Source organism: Eretmochelys imbricata, chromosome 13 (assembly GCF_965152235.1).
Source record: "Eretmochelys imbricata isolate rEreImb1 chromosome 13, rEreImb1.hap1, whole genome shotgun sequence".
NCBI lineage: Eukaryota > Metazoa > Chordata > Testudines > Cheloniidae > Eretmochelys > Eretmochelys imbricata.
In genome coordinates, this window is record NC_135584.1 from 16,941,525 (window position 1) to 16,962,136 (window position 20,612).

At 43.0% G+C, this 20,612-nt stretch overlaps 1 protein-coding gene across 2 annotated transcripts in view; it reads left to right on the forward strand.

Moving 5' to 3' along the window:
• The first annotated feature begins 3,968 nt into the window (after positions 1 to 3,968).
• Positions 3,969 to 20,612, forward strand: part of B4GALT5 (beta-1,4-galactosyltransferase 5) — a 65,552-nt gene continuing 48,908 nt past the window's right edge. Inside the window, exon 1 of one of the 2 annotated variants that reach the window (XM_077832625.1) lies at positions 3,969 to 4,250. In XM_077832625.1, the coding sequence (XP_077688751.1) occupies positions 4,124 to 4,250 (127 nt within the window). In that variant the 5' untranslated portion in view covers positions 3,969 to 4,123. Of the gene's footprint in view, positions 4,251 to 4,503; positions 4,792 to 20,612 lie in introns of those variants that run through there. The other variant, XM_077832630.1, reaches the window with a different exon arrangement.

The window sequence follows — 20,612 nt, forward strand, 5'->3', positions numbered from 1 at the left end:
GGTATACCCCCGGTCGTAGAAGTGCCGGGCAATAGGGGGAGGATTAGAGTCCTTGCTCCGGCCCATCTGTCAGGGAAAACTATAAAAACCATAGGTGCATACACCCTCGGCCGTAGCAAGACTGAGCATAAGAGGAGAATTTAGGGTTTCTTGCTCTGCCCCTGGGAGGGATTTTTATATTTGGTGTATGAACTCTCGGTGGTAGAAGGCCAAGCAATACAGAGGGGGACTTAGCGTTTCTCCCTCTGGCCCAGAGTGGGTTAAGATAATAAGCCCCGGCACTGGCACGGGCAACAGGGTGAAGAAAGGAATTTGTAAGCCCCGGCACTGGCACAGGCAAACATAAGATCTTAATTAAGGTAATTAGAAATAACAACCAAACACCTTAGATCCAAAATGTTCAGATGAAAAGAGTCCCATAAGGAGAATACTCAGGCAGAACTAAAAAAGCTGCCGGGTGTGCAAGAGATCATTCCTTTTAAACAAATCTTGCAGAAATTTGGCCACAGCCCATGGACAGAACAAGCAATAGCCAATTTCCACACAATAGCCGACTTAGAAGATAAACTGGCAAATATTTGTTGATTTATAAACCTTTAAATCCAGCAAAATTAAAAACCCTTTTTTATATACTTAACACCATTATAAATGCTGGAGGCAAAGCGGGGTTTGGGGTGGAGGCTGACAGCTCACGACCCCCCATGTAATGACCTTGCGACCCCCTGAGCGGTCCCGACCCCCAGTTTGAGAACCCCTGTACTAATGTGATATATGCCATCATATGCCAGTAATGCCCCTCTGCCAAGTACATTGGCCAAACCGGACAGTCTCTATGTAAAAGAAAAAATAGACACAAATCAGACATCAGGAATGGTAACATATGAAAGCCAGTAGGAGAATACTTCAATCTCTCTGGATATTCAATAACAGATTTAAAAGTAGCCATCCTGCAACAAAAAAAACCTTCAAAAACAGACCTCAAAGAGAAACTGCAGAAATGCAATTCATTTGCAAACTTAACACCATTAATTTGGACTTGAATAGGGACTGGGAGTGGCTGGCTCACTACAAAAGCTATTTTCCCTCCCTTGGTATTGACATCTCCTCATCAATTATTGGGAGTGGACTACATCCACCCTGATTGAATTGGCCTTGTCATCATTGATTCTCCACTTGTAAGGTAACTCCCTTCTCTTCATGTGCCAGTATATTTATGCTTGTACCTGTAATTTTCACTTCATGCATCTGAAGAAGTGGTTTTTTACCCATGAAAGCTTATGCCCAAATAAATCTGGTCATCTTTAAGGTGCCACCATACTCCTTGTTGTTTATGTCAGGGGAATTGTTAAACAGGTCTATCAAAGGAATGTGTATTTGATTTTCTGACAAGCCCAATATTCAGACGAAGATAATGAAGGTCCATTTTAACACATAAGCAGTAGACAGACCATCAAGACAGCAGGGGGAGAAGATGGCAGGAAACAGAACAATTTGCATTTCAGCAAACACAAGGAGGGGAAAAAAGAGCATGGAACTTCCTTCACCGCCAGACTCCATGTTGTCTTCCTCACTGCTTGAATAAACTTTACTTTGAGGGGTAACTCTCAGAAGAATCCATTTCAAAGGTTCACTGGTCTAAAAAGATATGGGATCTGAATCTCAAGTGATAAGCAACTGAATCAACTGATTGTATACTATGTTATGGTATTATAAGAATGAGGTCTCTTCTGAAAGCTAATGACACATTGGTGATTAATATAATTGTGAAATGTATGTAATAACACTATGTAAGGATTATGTATAGCAATGGATATTAGGCTGTACAATCTGCCCAGACAGGTGGGAATGTCAAAGCTATCTACCTGTCTCTTATGTAAATTAAGCATGGTGGAATGAGAAACAATGGAAGCCCCATTTACACAGAAATCATACAGCAGGATGGGAAGCTCACAGAAAGGGAAGAACAGCATGAGTTCATCCTGCCACTTGAAAGAACTGAACTTTGGAAGATATAAGCCAGAAGAGAAGCCATCTTGGGCATCCATCACTAGACAGACAGAAGAGGCCAGAGCTCTTGCAAGCTGAGAAAGATGGATCCTTCAAAGAAGGGGGGAGGAGAGAAGCTGAACTCTCTGGAACTGAATATAGGTGAGAAATTGGCTTAGGGAAAGATCTTTCGTCTGCAAAGACCAGGGAAACCAACCCCATTTGCTTTGTGGAAGGTCCTGACTGACGGAAAGTCAGCCATGGCTGAGAAGAAGAATGACTAGTGAGAGAAACCATCTTGAACAAAGCCTTTATCTTGCTAGATTAAGTATTAGACTTTTAGATGTGTGTTTTCATTTTTATCTGCTTGTAACTATTTCTAACTTTAATCCTTTTATGTAACATCACTGTCTCCACCTATGTCTTATTGTTAATAAATTTGTTTTATTTTACTATAATCCAACTCAGTGCTGTGTTTAAAGGGAAGGGTGTATTTACCCATTTAAGTTAATAAGCTGAGATGTGATTTTATCTCTTTACAGGAGAAATGAATCTTATTATTTCTTTGAGCTGTTCAGGAGACGGCTGGATACTTCAGAACACATGGTTTGGGGGAAATTTGGGACTCAGAGCATGTTGGGGCCATCTTGCTAGTTGTTACCAAGGCTGGTAGAAGGCAGAATGAGGCTGTGGGGCTGTAGACAGGCTGCTGAAGTCAGAGTTACTGGACCAGGCTGTTGAGCCCACAGAAACTCAGGGTGTGACCTGCATTCTTGTAGACTGATTGTGAGTGGCTGAGGCTGGGAGCTCCACTTCAGCAGCAAAGCACTGTTAGGCATGCAGGGTTGCAGGACAAGTGGTGACACAGAATCACAGAATATCAGGGTTGGAAGGGACCTCAGGAGATCATCTAGTCCAACCCCCTGCTCAAAGCAGGACCAATCCCCATTTTCTGTTCCAGATCAACTTAACAGCCCCCTCAAGGATTGAACTCACAACCCTGGCACAACCCCTCACTGCTCTGGATTGCATCCCTGGACCCTGACCGGACAGTGAAAGGAGGTAATCGGGAATAGCTAATAGTTAATCTGCTTTAAATTCACATCCTACTTTATTCTGAATTAATTTTCATGTTTACACAAACCAATGTAATACGAAGGCAAAGAGCGCACTTCTATAGTGTGAGTAGAATTGAAGTGTAATTTGAAGATGCTGCAGTGCGAGAGGGTAATTTTCAGCCACTGTAGTGTGAGTGGGAGAGAAGGGTAGTTTGTATATGTTTGTAGACATACCATGGGCGTAACAGTGTAAAGGCCAAGAGGAGCGGACACGTGCATGCAGAAATGTGAGGGAAAGAAGAGAAGGATACTTTTCAGAGGCTCCCTGGGTGCTGTATTGTGAGTGGGAACAGAAGAGAAATGACAGAGGGTACCTCGGTACTGCAGTGGGACTGGGAGGGGTGGGTAAATTGCAGGTAATTCCTGAGTGCTGTAGTGTGAGCATAGGATAATGTGTAGACTCTCTCTAGGAGCTGCAGCACAAGTGGGGGGAACTGTATGGGGCTCGCTGGATGCTGGAGTGAGAGTGGAGGAAACTTAGCAGATGCCTCTGTAGCTCAGTGATAAGTGCTGCAAAGTGATTCCCCCCCCCTCCCCCGTTTTCAAACTATAATACTCCCAGAGTGCTACAGAGTGAGTAGAAGGGTGTTTTCAGGGAGTCCCTGAGTTCTGCAGTGTAAACTGAGACTAGTTTGTGGACACCAGCTGGGTGTTTCAGTATGAAACAAGGGGTGTTTGCAAGTGGTTCCCAGTACTGCAGTGTAGTTAGAAAGGACTTTGCAGATGGTCCCTCTTCCTTCTGCAGAGTGGGTGGAGGGGCGCTTGCGGCGGGTCCCTGTTCTGCAGTGTAGCCGGAGCGGAGTTTGCAGACGGCCCCTGCTCCGCCTCCTCCCCTCGGGCCCCGCCCGCCCCGCGCGCTGGCCGTTCCGCGGGGGGAGCGCAGCCGGCTCCTCATTCATGCGGCGGGGCTGGGAGCTGGCCGCGGCGGATCGCCCGTAGAGCGCGGAGCCCCCCCCCCTCCCCGCCTGTGAGCGGCCCCGGCGGCGCTGGCCTCGGGCGGGCGGATCGGATCGGGGGCCATGCGGTGGCTCCGGGGGGCCCGCGGGGCCTGGCGGCTGCTGCCGCGGCGCTCGCTGGTGGCCCTGCTCTTCCTCTTCTCGCTCTCCTCCTCCTTCCTCTACTTCGTCTATGTGGCGCCCGGCATCGGTGAGAGGCCGCGGGGGGCTCCGGGGGATGCGCCGGCTCCCTCAGCCGCGGGGCGCGCGGGCGGCCGGGCGCGGCCCCTCGACGCGCCGGGCCGGGCCGGGCCGGGCTGGGCTGGGTGGGGGTTCGCGTATGGCCCTGCCCCTCCCCCGCTCTTGGGGGCGGGAGCGGCGGGCGGAACCGGTGCCAGGCCCGCGGGATCCGCGCCAGCCAGAAACTTCCAGAGAGCCCGGCCCGTGCCGCTGGCCAGCGAGGCTCGTTCCCCCTCGGAGGCCGTGAACCCTCCTCCTCCTCCGGCCAGGTTCCGAGGCCGCCCGGCGCTGGGCTGGCCGGCACCTGGCGCCGCCGGGGGTGGGGGCGCGTAGGGGACACGGCTAAACAGGCGGCTTCAGGAGCGGGGATTGCCCCCGTAGTCTCCAGACGTCGTAGGGAAAGACCGCAGAAGCGGGTGGTTTCTGCTCGTACAGTTTTAGCCAGGGTTAGCTAATGGGGTGACAACGCCGGGAGAGCAGGAAATGCTCCGTAATACGCCCGAGAGCTTGAGGTGGGTGTTTTGGTTTTTTTTCCCCCCAAAATAGAAAAATGACACAATCTCTATGTCCGGTGTAGTCCCTCGTGCCAAGGGGCAGGGGAGAGCATTGGAAGAGGAAGCAAGTTTGTAAAGCTGATGAGCAATGACACCATTTTCCCTTTCAAACTGCGGTCAACCAAATAGCTATTCGCTTTAGAGGCACCTAGGCTATGCAGTTAGACTATTACTAATTCAGTCTGGTGACTGAGGGTCTTACTGCTAACTGCTGAGTTATGAAAATGGTAACTGTTTTTAAAAAATCAAGAATGCTGTATTATCAGATGTTCTCCAGTTGATTAGTTGGACAAGTTTAGTTTCTAATCCAGTACATGGTATACTAGGTATATTTTATGAAAGAGTTAACTTGTTTTTTCAGAGACTGCACCACATCCTGATAAGCCTTTTCTGAGAAAAGGAATCTGGGCAGTTTTCTTGGGTTAGAGCAGGGGACCCCTCAGGCGAGATTATTGTATGGGGGATCGTGAGCTGTCAGCCTCCACCCCAAACTCTGCTTTGTCTCCAGCATTTATAATGGTGTTAAATATATAAAAAACTGTTTTTAATTTATTGGGGGTGGGGGGTCCACACTCAGAGGCTTGCTTTGTGAAAGGGGTCAGCCGTACAAAAGTTTGTGAACTACTGGGTTAGAGTTATCCTGTTTGTGCATAAGCTAGTTCCACTGTCTAGTGCAAACTGTTGATCTGAAACTGAAAATTCATGGTGTGGGTTGCACCTTCTAATGTTAACAGCTTGAAATCATGTTAGAAATGAAATGCAACCAGTGTGCTTAACTAGCAGTTCTGAGAGTGTCCTGGGTTGATGGTCAAGCTTGCTATAGAGATTAGTTATATAATGTTAGTATTTTCATCACCTTCAGCATACTTTAGAACACCCACTATTTCTAACACGCAGAACTGATCCGTTTAGGTTCTGTTGGTATAATATGAAAACTGGAAGGAGGGAGATATGTTCCCTATGTGTATTACATTTAGTAGCTGTAAATTAAGTCTTGGAGACTTCAGGTGCCTAATACAGCATAGATTCACATGAACATAAATTTGTATAATTAATCCATTATTTTCTTTTTTGGTTAAAATGCAGTTTGGTTTCAGCGATTAAAAATATTTCTTGAATTGGTTTATGAGTAGATCATGAACTTTTTGGTAACAGAATATGGAAATCAAAAAAAGCCCATGTATATATAAAAACCTGTAATGCGAAGTATGTGTCATGCATTATTCCAGCCTTGCAAAATTCTACTTTTTCCTCTGATCTAGGACAAATATTTCTGAATTCAGAAAATGTTCAGAAAAAATTTAGAATATGTTCACTTACCATCAATCCACCTTACTAAAGGATGGGCTGGTAAATACACAATTTTCCAAGACTGCATTACTTCTGTTCCAGTTTCTGAACTCTAGTTGAGTCTGGGCCCTCATTTATGGCCTGCTATGTGTTCAATTCTGAAGCCACTAATTTCCTGATTATTGGAGAGTTCATTGTAAATGAGTTAAGGTTTATCAAAAAAGCGTTAATGATTTAAACTCCTTCCAACAGAAACCTTCTCCTCATTCTTAGAATGTCTCAGTGTGAAGTTTCAGAGCTACAGCTCACGAAAGCTTATGCTCAAATAAATTTGTTAGTCTCTAAGACTAACACAAGTACTCCTTTTCTTTCAGTGTGAAGTGTATACTGTCCTTTAAGGAGCTAAAACTTCCCTCTTGCTAGTCAACCATAGTGCACCACATGCATGCATGGTGGAATGGGCAGCCACATGCCAAAATGCAATGGCGAGTAAAGTACACCCAAAATGTTGTCTGAGTTCCGTCAGAATCCTTTAATCTCCTGCCTTTTTCTACAACCTTATTCTTACCCAGGGCTTGGGTAGTAATGGTGGCCTATCTCTGTATTGTATCCACTGTAGACATCTGCAGTGCTATCTGAAAGTTTGGTATGCACATTTACCAGCATGGCTTTATTGACTTGGCAGCGAGAGCTAATGCTCTGAGGGAGGGGAGTTCTGCAATCCTTGACAAATTATAACATTCCAAAGTGACAATGTGGAAGCAATAGAGAAGTACTGTCTAGCTCTTATTTGGGGAGAGTCTGAAGTGATGAGGAAGGGCTTGGGGAAAGTTAAGATTGCTGTGTCTCTAGTTCTTAAGTAACTGTGCTGTAGTTCTTAATAGCTCTGCTGAATGGGGAGTGAGGTGGAACTGTAGTAAACATTTTTATTCTGAATGCATCCGATGAAGTGAGCTGTAGCTCACAAAAGCTTATGCTCAAATAAATGTGTTAGTCTCTAAGGTGCCACAAGTCCTCCTTTTCTTTTTGTGAATACAGACTAACACGGCTGCTACTCTGAAACCTGTCATTTTTATTCTGTAACTCTAGCAATGTTTGAACTATCTGAGGCTTTCTTTAGCAAAGCAATGAGCTCGGTCTGTTTTTTCTTACTCTGTGAAGAACCTGGAGAAGTCTCTGTCCTAGTTCTAGCCCCTGTTGGATGCCTCAGTCAGGAGAGGTTGAAAGAGATCTTTCAGCCAGTCAGCTATAGAATATAAAAGGTGGGGCTGATCTGCTGAACGTTTAATCCAATACACCTTTGTATCATTTTGTATTGTTGTAGTCTGTATTTGAATAAAAATATAAGAGTAGAGTAACCTGCAGTCTTGACCACAAATTCTAGATGGCTGGTGAATGCAGATCCTTTTAGGGAAGGAAGCGTTCTGTTTCTCTTGTTCTTGCTGTCTTTTCTGAAATGAATCAACGTTTTCTGCAGATGTTTCCAGGTTGTTTATTATGAGTGTTCAGGCTTGGATTCCCAGTTTTCAGCTAGGGAAAAAGAGAGCAACCCTGCTCTTCGGACAGAACTCCAGGTTCATTTTTATTATCTTTTCTTCAGAGGAAGTGGAGAAACTCCCACTTCTAGGGGGTGACTTCTGGGTTCTACTCAGTGTGTACATTCACTATCTGCATCTATAAACAGGATTTTAAGCGTACAATGTTGCACATACAGTACTTGTGCTTCTAAACTCCTTTGTTTGAAGTGCCAGCCATCTGTTTACATTGGACCATAGTTTTCTTCTAATGAGACCTATTATTGCAACATAGCCTTAAAACCCCAAATCTTCAGCCCAATCCAACTTCCCTTGCAATTCTGAAGACTCTGTCCTTAGAGTTGCTTTGATTTGTGGAGGGAAGCATATTCAGTGGTTCCAGTCTAAACACTGCAAGAAATGTTCAGATCTAACATCCACTATAGCTATCTCCCAACTGGCAATTTGTAATTCAACAATACTAACTATATGCTAGTGGCTGTAGACAGAACTTGAGCTTCTTTACCTGCTCAGAGTGACAGTAGTAAAAATACCAGCATCCAGTCTACACTGGTGCTTTCACTGTTAAACACCAAAGGAAATTTTTTTAAAATTGTGAGGTGTACAAGGCCTTACAGGATCAGGTCCAAATAGCCCACTTCTCTGCTGCTGAGAACCAGTAATTCCCCTTGACCTCAAAGAGAGTCATGGGTTCTTAACTCCTCACAAACTAAGTCGTCTTGTCTGTGCAGATTTAGTACTGATCTATTTCAGTTGGGCAGGGTGTGATTTTTGTAACTGAAATAATTAAATCTGTACAATTCTATGTGTCGATAAATTTATACCTGTGCAGTTATCTTATGCTACTTTAGCTTATTTCCCTAAATTTACAGGAATAAGCTACATCAGTATAAGGGTACTTATAACTGCATCTTTCCTGGGGAAAGGGATGTGGTTGTGTGTTTACCCTGGTTTTAAGCCAGTATAAGTAAACAGTACAAAAACTATGTAAACTCATGATCTGATCCTGCATCATCGTTGTTGACTGGACCTGCTGGCCTCAACTGATCAAAACTGCAAACCTCTTACACTTCTTGAACCTGAGAGTTAAGTTTTAAAAACAAGAATTAACTGTACAGGAACTGCTCACTTAAAGTCGTCCCAGTTAACGTTGTTTCATTTCTACTTTGCTGATCAATTAGAGAACATGCTCATTTAAAGTTGTGCAGTGCTCCCTTCTAATGTCGTTTGGCAGCCGCCTGCTTTGTCCACTGCTTGCAGGAAGAGCAGCCCGTTGCAGCTAGCTGGTGGGTGGTTGGAACCAGGGTGTACCGGCAGCCCCCCCATCAGCTCCCCGCTCCCCTGAGTTCCGAAGGGGGTCACTAAGGGCAATTGAGGGTGTCACAAGGCATTAAAAATTGTATTGAATCTAAAGCAAAGAAAATTTTATTTCCCCTCTCCCTCATGCACTGACCCTTCAAGATCAAGTATTTCTGTCAACCTTTTGAAACATGCACACAGATTAATTGTACAGGCTTATTATTTATACATTTTTGACTTGTACAGTAAATGTGAGGGGTCCACACAAATATTGGACTTTGTATAAAGGGCTGCCAACCTAGAAAGTGTGAAAAACACTGTTCTAGATTAATTCCAAAATCTTGAGACAAAAAGAATAATTCATTGGCACTAATGAGGCTAATAACCGACTAGCATCCTCAGCTACTGGACCAAGTTTTGTAGAAAACAACAAAATTCTGCAATTTGCCTACATTAAAGCAACACTTAACAGTTGATCACATTTTAAAACCACGGGTAAGGATATGCCTAATTCTATAGGAGATGTAAGCCCATGTGAGGGGAGGGGGGCAGTATTGTCAATGCCAGGGTCAAAAACCAGAAAGCAGTCTTTTGGGTAGGAGAGGTTTTTTGCCCATAAGCTGAGTGCTCCCCCCCCATATTTTAAGATTTTATTCGGTCACCTATCACCATAGTATCTAATAACATTCAAGGTAATATCAGCAGAAATAGTGAAGTTCCTGAGGTGTCTTCTCTTCCTCTTTCTCCCTTTTTGGAGTGACAATGGGGGAGTCCACTTATTTGTCGTCATCAACATCATATGTGTGCAGGGAAGAGTTTTGAGACTTTCTTCTCCAGTTGGTCTGGGTGGGGAGTCCTGCCTGGCAGCAAGATAAAACTGTTAATGTAGTCTCTTGCTGTTTTGCTGTAGCATGAGCTGAGGACCCCACCTCTGACAATGTGTGACCTCCCCCCCCCCACCCCCGAAACATCTCAGTATTTGTGGGATCACCCTCATGCATCTGGGATACTAGGTGAATGGGTGCTTTAGAAATAAAGGTAAACCCATCCTGTCTCCCCTGCAACTAAATAGTCACTGTCTGAGATGCAAGAATTACTTGAGAGAATTTGGTAGGATTTGAACCCTTCTCACCCTCAGTGCAAGGAGACACGATCCAGGAGGTACACTTCTCTGCTTTCTCCAACCCTTCATCTCTTCCATCCCCAACCATATTCTTTTCTTGCATGTTACTTGGCTTCCTATAACTCGCTCTCCTGGTTGTCCCCTGGGATCCCTCTGGGTGTTGCTGCCCTCAGTGCCCATTCTTCAGGCCTCCGCCTTTTCCAATTGCCAGAGAATCTTAAGATCTCAGTGTTGTAACCCCCATCTGTTAAACAGGTATCAGCCAACATTCTGTTTATGCTATGGCTAGCAGGAGGGCAGGATTAAACTGTAAATCCTCCAGCTAGCACCAGTATACATGCAAATTAGGTGCACAGCTGTGCATATGTTAATGCAGGAAAGTTGTTGAAAATTTCACCATTTAGCCTTAACTGCTCTAAAGAATTCTAATGAAAAATGTCCACTATTGTCGCTAGTACAGCTGCACTGGTGTGAGCCACACTGTGGGACTTGGTGTAGATGGGCTGCTAGTACAATGTCAGTTAGATTTGCTCTGATTAGATTTAATTGAGACAATGGTGAAAAAACTAGGGCTGTCCAACTATTGAAAAAGATAATCACAATTAATCATGAGATTAAAGAAATAGTTGCTATTAATCACAGTTTTAATCACACAGTTAAACAATAATAGAATACCAATTTAAATTTATTATAAATGTTTTTGAATATTTTTGAAACTTTCAAATATTGATTTCAATTACAACAGAATACAAAGTGTACAGTGTTCACTTCATATTTTTATTACAAATATTTGCACTGTAGAAAAAGTGCAAGCTATAAGTCAAAGCATGAAGGGGCATACGAGTGTTTAACATATCTGGCATGTAAATACCTTGCAACTGTGCTGCGTGAACATCTGTTCTCCCTTTCAAGTGACATTGTAAATAAGAAGGGACAGGAGTGTCTCCTGTAAATGTAAACAAACTTGTTTCTCTGAGTGGTAGGCTGAACAAGAAGTAGGACTGAGTGGACTTGTAGGCTGTAATGTTTTACATTGTTTTGTTTTTGAGTGCAGTTATGTAACAAAAATTCTACATTTGTAAGTTGCACTTTCACAATAAAGAGATTTCACTACAGTACTTGTATGAGGTGAATTTAAAAACACTAATTTTGTTTTTTAAAGTGCAAATATTTGTAATAAAAAGAATATTAAGGAAGCACTGTACACTTTGTATTCTGTGTTGTAATTGAAATCAAAATATTTGAAAATGTAGAAAATATATATAATTTAAATTGGTATTCTATATTGTTTAACAGTGCAATTAAAACTGTGATTAACTAGATTTTAAAAAGTCACGATTAATTTGTTTTGTATTAATTGCTTGAGTTAACTGCAGTTAATTGACAGCCCTAGAATAAACTATTGCTTGTAAAATTTCCCTGGGCCTAGAGCAGACAAGGCTTCAGTTGGCATGTTCATTGACATTCTCCTGAATTGATAGGACAAGTCACACTTCTTTGGTGCTATTTAAGCTTGTTGGTGTGTTTGCACATTGACAGTTTCCATCACAACCAGAAGAGCTAGATAACTGTCTTTAGCATTGTCCTTTCCTTAAGCTATTTTGGAAATATCTCACTGGTACTGCTCAACCAATGGGAGTAACTGTGGGAGTGAATTTCAAGTGACTGCCACCATTTTAGGCAGTGTCTAACCCCTCTCTGAACAGATCTACACAACCATGGTTGTCTATAGTGATAGACTCAAGGAACTCAATCTATTTAGCTTAACAAAGAGAAGGTTAAAGGGTGACTTGATTACAGCTGATGACATGGGGGAACAAATATTTGATACTGGGCTCTTCAGTCTAGCACAGGGGCAGGCAAACTTTTTGCCCTGAGGGCCACATCTGGTTTCTCAAATTGAATGGAGAGCTGGTTAGGGGTGGCTGTGCCTCCCCAAACAGCCAGGCATGACCCAGCCACTGCCCCGTATCCGACCCCCCACCCACTTCTTGCCCCCGATGGCCCGCCCGGGGACCCCTGCCCCATCCCCACACACCCCTGGTCTTGGTCTCCTGACTGCCCCCGGACTCCCCACCCCTAACTACCCCCCGTTGCCCCATCCAACCCCCACTCCTTCCTGACTGCCCTGGACCCCTCGCCCCTAACTGCGTCCTGCCCCTAACTGCCCTCCCCCCAGGGCGACTGCCCCTCCCCCCCGTTCACTGTCCCCTGACCGCCCTAACCCCTATCCATGCCCCTGACCACCCCCCAAACTCCCCTGCCCTCTATCCAACTCCCCTTGCCACGTTACCGTGCTGCCTGGAGCACTGGTGGATGGCAGCGCGGCTGCACCAGGACATGCAGCCGCGCAGCACAGAGCCCGGCCTGACCTGGTGCTCTGCAGCCCCGCCGCCAAGCGCTGTGGGGAAGAGGGGTCAGGAGCGCAGGGACTGGGCAGGACAGTCCTGCGGGCTGTAGTTTGCCCACCTCTGGTCTAGCAGATAAATGTATAATGTGATCCAGTGGCAAGAAGTTGAAGCCAGGCAAATTCAGACTGGAAGTAAGGTGTAAATTTGTAACAGCAAGTGTAATTAACCATTGCAGCAATTGATGAAGGGTCGTGGTGGATTTCTCTGTCAGTGAATTTTTTAAATCAGGGTTGGATGTTTTTCTAAAATGGATGATCTAGAAATTATTTTGGGGAAGATCTATGACCTGTGTTATACAGGAGGTCATACTAGATTATCACAATGGTCCTTTCTGGCCTTGGAATCTATGAATGTGATTTAAATGCTGACAGCTTGGCTAGCACGTACAGTTTTGCTGTAATAGTGGGAAATCCTTAAAAGAACTTCAAGCTGATATTGTAGGCAAAGCCTAGGGAAATTAAAGGTCAAATCCTGTAGGAAACAGCCAAACTTGTCAGGTATCCATGGGGAACCTGAAGTTCTTGGGATTTGGGTTTGACCCCATTTTTCTTCTCTGAACCATAGGTAGCCCCACCCTTTCCTGTTTTTGACAAAACATCCTTGCTCGTGAAACTATCTACTCTCCTTAGCATCCTGCAAGCTAGAGCCTGCACAGAGTGAAAGAATGAATGTAAACACACCCAACCTCTAATTCTCCTTGGTACTTGAACAAAATACTCCTCTGTGCGTGAGCACACGTGTTGAAATAAAGTCTGCCTTCCCGGCCCACGTAAGAACTATTTACTTCTGCTGATTGCATAAATGCAGTGGGTTTCCCTCCGACCCCAACAAGCCTGTGAATTTTTATGTTGTTCAGTGCTTCCTGATTTCACTGTCTTGTTTCTGGTTTGGAAAGGGTTATTAGAGAGAATATCACACAACCATTAATTGCCATTGTGCATTATGCCTCATGGTAAACTGAGTGGCACTCTTAACATGGATTGGTTGTTAAAGACAGAGTTTCAAAGGCCCAAAGAGCTGCCATTTCATATCTGGGCTCCTTACTGAAACAGCAGTCTGTTTTTATTGACTTATGGTAAAACTACTCAGGACAACAAATAGGTTAAAGCAGTGGTCCCCAACCTTTCTGTTGTGATAGCATATTCATATTCCCAGAAGAGTGTGGCAGGCACTGGACGACCAGCCTCCGAAATGCCCTCGAGAAGCAGCATCATCAAGAAGCGCCGCCGCCGAGAAGCAGCGGCATTTCAGTGGCAACACTTCTTGGTGGCGTTTTGGCAGCGGGTTGTCCGGTGGCCACGCTCCCTTGTCAGTAGGCAGGCGCACATAAATGCCCCGGTGGGCGCCATGGCACCCGCGGGCACCGCGTTGGGGACCACTGGGTTAAAGGGATGCTATTGAGAATCATAGGACGTTTTTGGTTACTTTCTTAGAACATGTCTTATTTCAGGGTCTTGCTGATAACTTCAGTAAGGGCCATAAAGCAAATGTGGTTTAAATCACAAAATGGAACTGCACTGGCTTTAACTGTGCAATAAACAAAAGAACCACTCATCCATGTCCTTCAGTCTGTTCCCAAAGTTCTGAAAATAGGGTTTTCCAGCTTTGTTTCCAAGTCTATGCTTGCGTCCTCCAATTAAGAATAGTGCACAGTTTCACAAGGACACATGTCCAGAAGTGAATTTGCATAAATTGCATACATACACAGAAGCCAACACTGAAGCAGGGAGTTGTAAATCTACACAGAAACAACTCAGAAGCACATAGCTTTAGTTTGAGCTAAACAGTTTCATTTTAAGTTTTAATCTATATTGCCCTGGGCGTTCCTTAACTATCACATTTTTGGTAGCTTGTTGAGCCATTGCTGTAGAAATCTGTGTGGTTTTTATGCTATAGTCATAGTGGCTAGTTTAGCTCTCCTAAAAATGTAGTCCTCTTGCAAATGCAATTTTGAAACAGGAATTAGGGAGTAACATCCAACTTTTTATCTCAGTTCAAAATAATAGCTGTGCTTTCGCAAATTGATTGTGGAGTCAGTTACTGTTCATTTTGACCATTTTCACTTAGGAATCTCCAGCAACTTGTTTTTGGTTCTCTTTCAGGATTGTTGCTACATTGACTTTAATACTTAGGAAACGGAGGCCTTCACACCGGAATTGTGGAGTGCCTTCTGTATTCCAGAAGTGTTTTTCTTCAGATTTTACCTTTGACAGGAGGTTTTTTCTTTAAACCTGGGCTTGCATTGGGAGTCTCATTTGGCTGAACCTGGAAATGCAGAGAAGCTAAATCATTGGGTAAAAAAAGCCCTTCTGTCTAGTAGAGTTGTAATTCACTTTGGTTTTACTTCCCCAAATTGTTAGTGGATAATAGATGCCTGTTCCCAACTCATCAGTGGGGACTCTGGTTATGGTAAAATAACAAGAAACTTGGTTTTGACATGGTAGCAAAATTCTTGAATGCATCTTCTCTTCTCTCCCCAGTGCTTAGACATTTTCTCTCAATAAACAGCAGTGCAATAAAAGGGAATCTAAAATGACACAACTGCTACTAATGTGTCATTCTACATATTGCTCTTAACCTGTTGTCCTTCCCTGTAAAATGTCTCACTTGTTGTCAAATGTGATTGATACAGTTTAATTGTATAATGTATCATTTTGACAAATCTCAAATGCTTAGCAGTTAGTGGTGGAAATGTTACCATAAGGTGGTGAGGGAAGCTGGGCATAGCTGAGAAGACTTGGAGGGTTGTGATGGTAAGCATTGACATTGGAAACAGCTCAAGAGCTATTAGCAGTGGGCAGTGTGGAAAAGAAAAGGAGTACTTGTGGCACCTTAGAGACTAACCAATTTATTTGAGCATGAGCTTTCGTGAGCTACAGCTCACTTCATCAGATGTGGAAAAGGTGGATTGTAATTTGAGCTCTGTTTCACAATGGAAGACAGTAAGGTGGGCGGAGTCCTACAGAGAGGTGGTCAGGTTCAGCCCCTTCAGAGATAAGTGAAGGTGTGAAAGAAGAATACCAGAATTACTGCAGCAGAGAGAGGGATTGCAGAGGGAAGGGCCTCAGACATCAGTGATTTTTTTCCCTCCAAGTGAGAAGCAATCTCCAGGAAATATATACGAGGCAAAATAAGTAATGAAGACACAAGCAACGCTTGAGCATCCTTTGCCCCATGGGCATCTGCCACTCAGTCAGTAATTTTGTGTTAGTTTATTCTTCTGATTTGCCATGGTCACAAATGTAGATCCTGATTAGCTGACTCCCAGCAGGTATCTTTGATCACTACCTGCCTCTCTGAAAAGAGTTAAAATAAATAAGACCCCGAGCAAATCAAACAAAAAGCAGTGTACCCCAAACAGTTTTTATAACCTGATAAAGGAACAGAGCTAGATTTCCATGAACTCCACTGGGGATCTTACTATTGCCAGATGTTACTGTAATGGGCAACAGTATAAAACTCTTAGAATGCTTGAGTAGTTTTAAATGTTTGGTTTACCTAAGCGCGCTGCTCAGTGGTAGAATTAGATCTACTGTGTTAAGCATGGCATAAGACTGATAATAAACATGATGAATAATCCTGTTAGCTTTTTGTCTCAGAGATTAATTTTAGGACTAAAGATTCTCTGCTCTTAAAGGAATATGCAACTAAGGAGACCCACTTCAGCCATCTCTTACTGTGTGGTCCGAGAATTGTCTACACTACAGCCATATTTACACACAGTTTTTACAAGCATTACTTCTGCAGTCAGTGTCTAATACCCAAGTGACAGAGGATGTCAGGGCTACAGCTCGCTCTCTCTCTTTCTTAACATGCATTAGTTGAGAGCATTCTTTTTGGCAAGGCTAAAGACTTGCATGTTTGGATACCATTCTCAGTAAAAATGTAAGTTACTGTTTTTTATATGCCTGTTAGGTATCAGTTATGTTGAACAGTTATCTGACTGGGATTGCTGGTTTTAGTTATTTCTGTTGGGTGCTCAGTATTGTAGGTTTAAACAGTTTAAAAATAGATATTCATTATAGACAACTAAATATTGACAGATTTTATATGTGCTTGTATACAAATGCTAGAAGTCTAAATACTAAGGTGGGTGAACTTGAGAGCGTGGTATTATATGAAGATATTGCTATAATAGGCATCACAGAAACTGGATGGAATGATGATAATCAGTGAACAGTATGATACCAATGTACAGAATATATGGGAATGACAGAGTAGGTCACGCTGGTATGGGAGTGGCACAATATGTGTAGGAAAGAAGAGTCAAATATAATAAAAATCTAAATGAATCAAACTGTACCATAGAATCTCTATGGATAGAAATCCCATTCTTGAATAATAAGTGTATAGCAGTAAGAATATAGTACCGATGACCTGATCAGGATGGTAACTGATTGTGAAATGCTCAGGGAGATTAGAGGGGCTACAAAACCAGAAAACCCTGTAATAATGGGGTCTAAATTAGCTGTTATCACTCAGGAAAGAGATCTTGGAGTCATTGTGGATAGTTCATTTCAATGTGCAGTGACAGTCAAAAAAAACTAACAGTGTTATGAACCATTAGGAAAGGGATAGATGATAAAGCAGAAAATATAATGCCACTATATAATTCCATGGTACACCCATGCCTTGAATACTGTGTGTAGTTCTGATTGCCCCATCTCAAAAAAAAAAAAATAAAAAAAAAAATTAGAAAAGGTACACAGAAGGGCAAAAAAATGATTAGGGGTATGGAACTGCTTCCATATGAGGAGAGATTAGAAATGCAGGGACAGTTCATTTTGGAAAAGAGATACAAAAGGGGGATATGATAAAGGACTATACAACCATGAATGGTGGAGAGAAAATGAGTAAGGAAGTGTTATTTACCCCATACACAAAACACAAGAGCCATGGGTCCCCCAATGAAGACAGTAGGATTAAAACAAATATAAGGAAGTACTACTTCACACAATGCACAGTCACACTCTGGAACTCATTGCCAGGGGATGTTGTGAAGGCCAAAAGTATATCTGGGTTCAAAACAGAATTAGGTAAGTTCATAGAGGATAGATCCATCATTGACTTTTAACCTAGATGGTCAGAGGTGCAGCCACATACTCTGGGTGTTCCTAAACCTCTGACTTGAAGAAGCTGGGACTGGAGGACAGAGGATGGATAATTCAATAAATTGCTCTGTTCTGTTCATTCCCTCTGAAGCATCTGGCACTGGCCACTGTTGGAAGATGGAATACTGGGCTAGATGAACCATTGCTCTGACCCAGTATGGCCATTCTTATGTTGTTCTTTGCTGTATTCTCTCCATGAGGTGGAATTTGTGCAGGCTAATAGAGAAAGCCACAATAACTTCCTGTTTGGTGGTTTTTCTTGTAAATCAGTTAAGTGGATCAAAGCCTTATCACAACAATATGCAGTGGGCAAAGCCTTATATGACACAAACATTGCTACGATCCAACCAGTTGTAGGGTTGTGCTTGGCTCTCTGGTAGTTGCAAAATGAATGAATAATCCAGTAGAAAATGTCATGATGTCAAAACAGTGGTTGAATCCATCATACCATCCAGGGATACATGCCGAAATCAAATTAGCAACATGCCAAATCACTCTCCAACCAAACTAAACAAACATGGATTACTTTTCTTCTTGAATGCTGCCAGTTTTTGTCTCTAGTGGATTGAGAAATCAACTTTCTGTATCCTCCATGAACAGCCTATCACAAGTAGTTCAACTCTGGAGATTGATCATAGGCACTAACTCCATGGGTGCTACGGGGCTTGAGCTCCCATGGGGAAAAAAAATAGTGGGTGCTCAGCACCCACCAGCCACAGCTGATTGGAGGTGTTGCTAAACAGCTGATTGGAGGATCCCAGACAACTCAGGTGGCTACAATTGTGGAGACAAAGGGTCTGGCAGCTGCTGACTTGTTTCCTGAGCCCATTGTCTGTCTTTTTCAGGTGGACTAATTATTGTTAACTCAGACAGCATCTGAAGCAAACACTGCCTAGAGACTAGGTCAGAAGGGAAAGGGAGATGAAAATATATAGGGATCTGTATGTGTGTTGCAACTTTTCCCATGTCAGTGCTGTAATGTAGGCAAAGTTTAACTTCCAAACACAGCATGAATCTTTAAGAGCTAAGCAGTCTGAAATTGCTGAGGGTGTCAGTTGCTGAATATGGAAGTGAGTGGGTGCGATTTTTGAGGTGGGAAGGCCACACATGCCCACATGTCAATAGTAACACATTTACATGCATTTTGATCCAGCGGATGTTTTATGGAATCTCTTATGGGTTATTCCTCCAAGCACAGTGCTTACACAGGTATTCTGATAGAGGAATAGGGTTGCTAAGGGCAAGATAAAAATAATTGTCACTGAACAATTTTACTCATAAAAGGCCACTGTGTGTAGAACTAACTTCCTGATTAGACTGAGCTCCTTGGAAAGAGATGTTTCTGTACCAGGTTTTCCATCTGGCTAGTATATTTTGAACAGTGAAGCATTTGTGTGGTGATAATACTTGAACATCTTCCATATAAAGAGCTCAAAGTATTTTATGAATGGTAAATTTCAGAGTAACAGCCGTGTTAGTCTGTATTCGCAAAAAGAAAAGGAGTACTTGTGGCACCTTAGAGACTAACCAATTTATTTGAGCATAAGCTTTCGTGAGCTATAGCTCACTTCATCGGATGCATGAATGGTAAAGTAATTCCTTCCTTAGAGACATCCTGAAACTTATCTTTATTTTTACAGTAGGCTATTGAAACACAAAAAGATAAATTGAGTTTACCAAGAGCACATATGGTAGAGTGGAGAATAAACTCCACAAGTTCTGACTGGGGTCAAGATGGTGATGTTGTCTATATGGTTCCTTTTTTGGACCTGTTGAACTAGCACACTTTACATGAAAGCTATAGTTCCAAGAAATTATAGGATTCCTGGATCTTTCTCGAATTGTTTTATTTTGTAGGTAAAAACAGTCTGCCCCTGCTAGCTTTTGGGTCTGTCTTTTTGGTCTGTTTTCTAGTGCCTAGCATAATGGGATTCTGGTTATTTACATGGGCTCTTAGACACTATGATGATGCAAATAATAATTTAAGTGTGATGTAACTTCCCAACCAAGGTATCCCTGGAGATACACATATGCATCATAATCTGTTACTGGAATAGTCCCAGAAGCAATGAAAGGATTGTACATGTAATCAGTCCCCATAGGAAATGCCTCTGGAGTGTGTAGTTCCTGCATAGCATTCAAAAGGCAGAGAGACTGTGGCCTAACTTCAGTTGTAGTGGAGAATTTCCAGTTTTTTCTTTTTGTGGTCATTTAAATTTAAGCTGAAAACACATGTTCCAATGCCCTGGTGGGATGTGTCTTAGAGGTCTAAGTCTGTCTAAAAACACCTACAATCTGTGTGAAATAAGAGTCAAATCTTGCCATGATTATCTTTAGTGTTTCATCTTTCTGAGGTAGATAAGCTGCCTGGAACTGATGTGCCCTTTTTCCAATGGCACTTTAAGATGAGGATGTGTGGATGTTAAAGATCTGTCCTTAGCTGCAGCCTGTCAGGATTATGTTATTTCCTTGAGTTAATTTGTGTAGTGTTGGATCTCTGAGCATTGTGGAAGTGGTAATCAGGTTCATGAGGGTCTTGCTGCGCTTTAAAACCTTCCATTAGGCAGCCTACAGTTGGGGAAGTTTAACATGATCCTTTCAAAGCTGAGAGAGCCACCTTTAGAATCACTCTGGAATGCTGTTCTCTAGATTTTTTGCTTCATGGCAGCAGCTTCAGTATGCATGGTGCACATACTTTAGGTTTCAGGGTTTGGGTGATGCTGCAGTACACATCATAAGCCTAAGGTGTTGCTATGGACTCCTGCAGGCCTTCCAAAGGTGGTGTCAGAATTCCACCTTAATAAATCATCCTGCTAAGCTTTTGCTGCACCTGCATGCCCATCCACAAACACAGCTTCTAAAAAAACCTTAACTTTTTTTCATCTGGAGAGGATTAAAGATCTGAGAACATCCATCCAGCTCTTGAGTAATTTGATAATAGTGCAGTAGGTCAAGCAATCTCCAAGAAAACCATGTTTAAATAGCTACCTGCTTTCATCTCCTTGGTAGG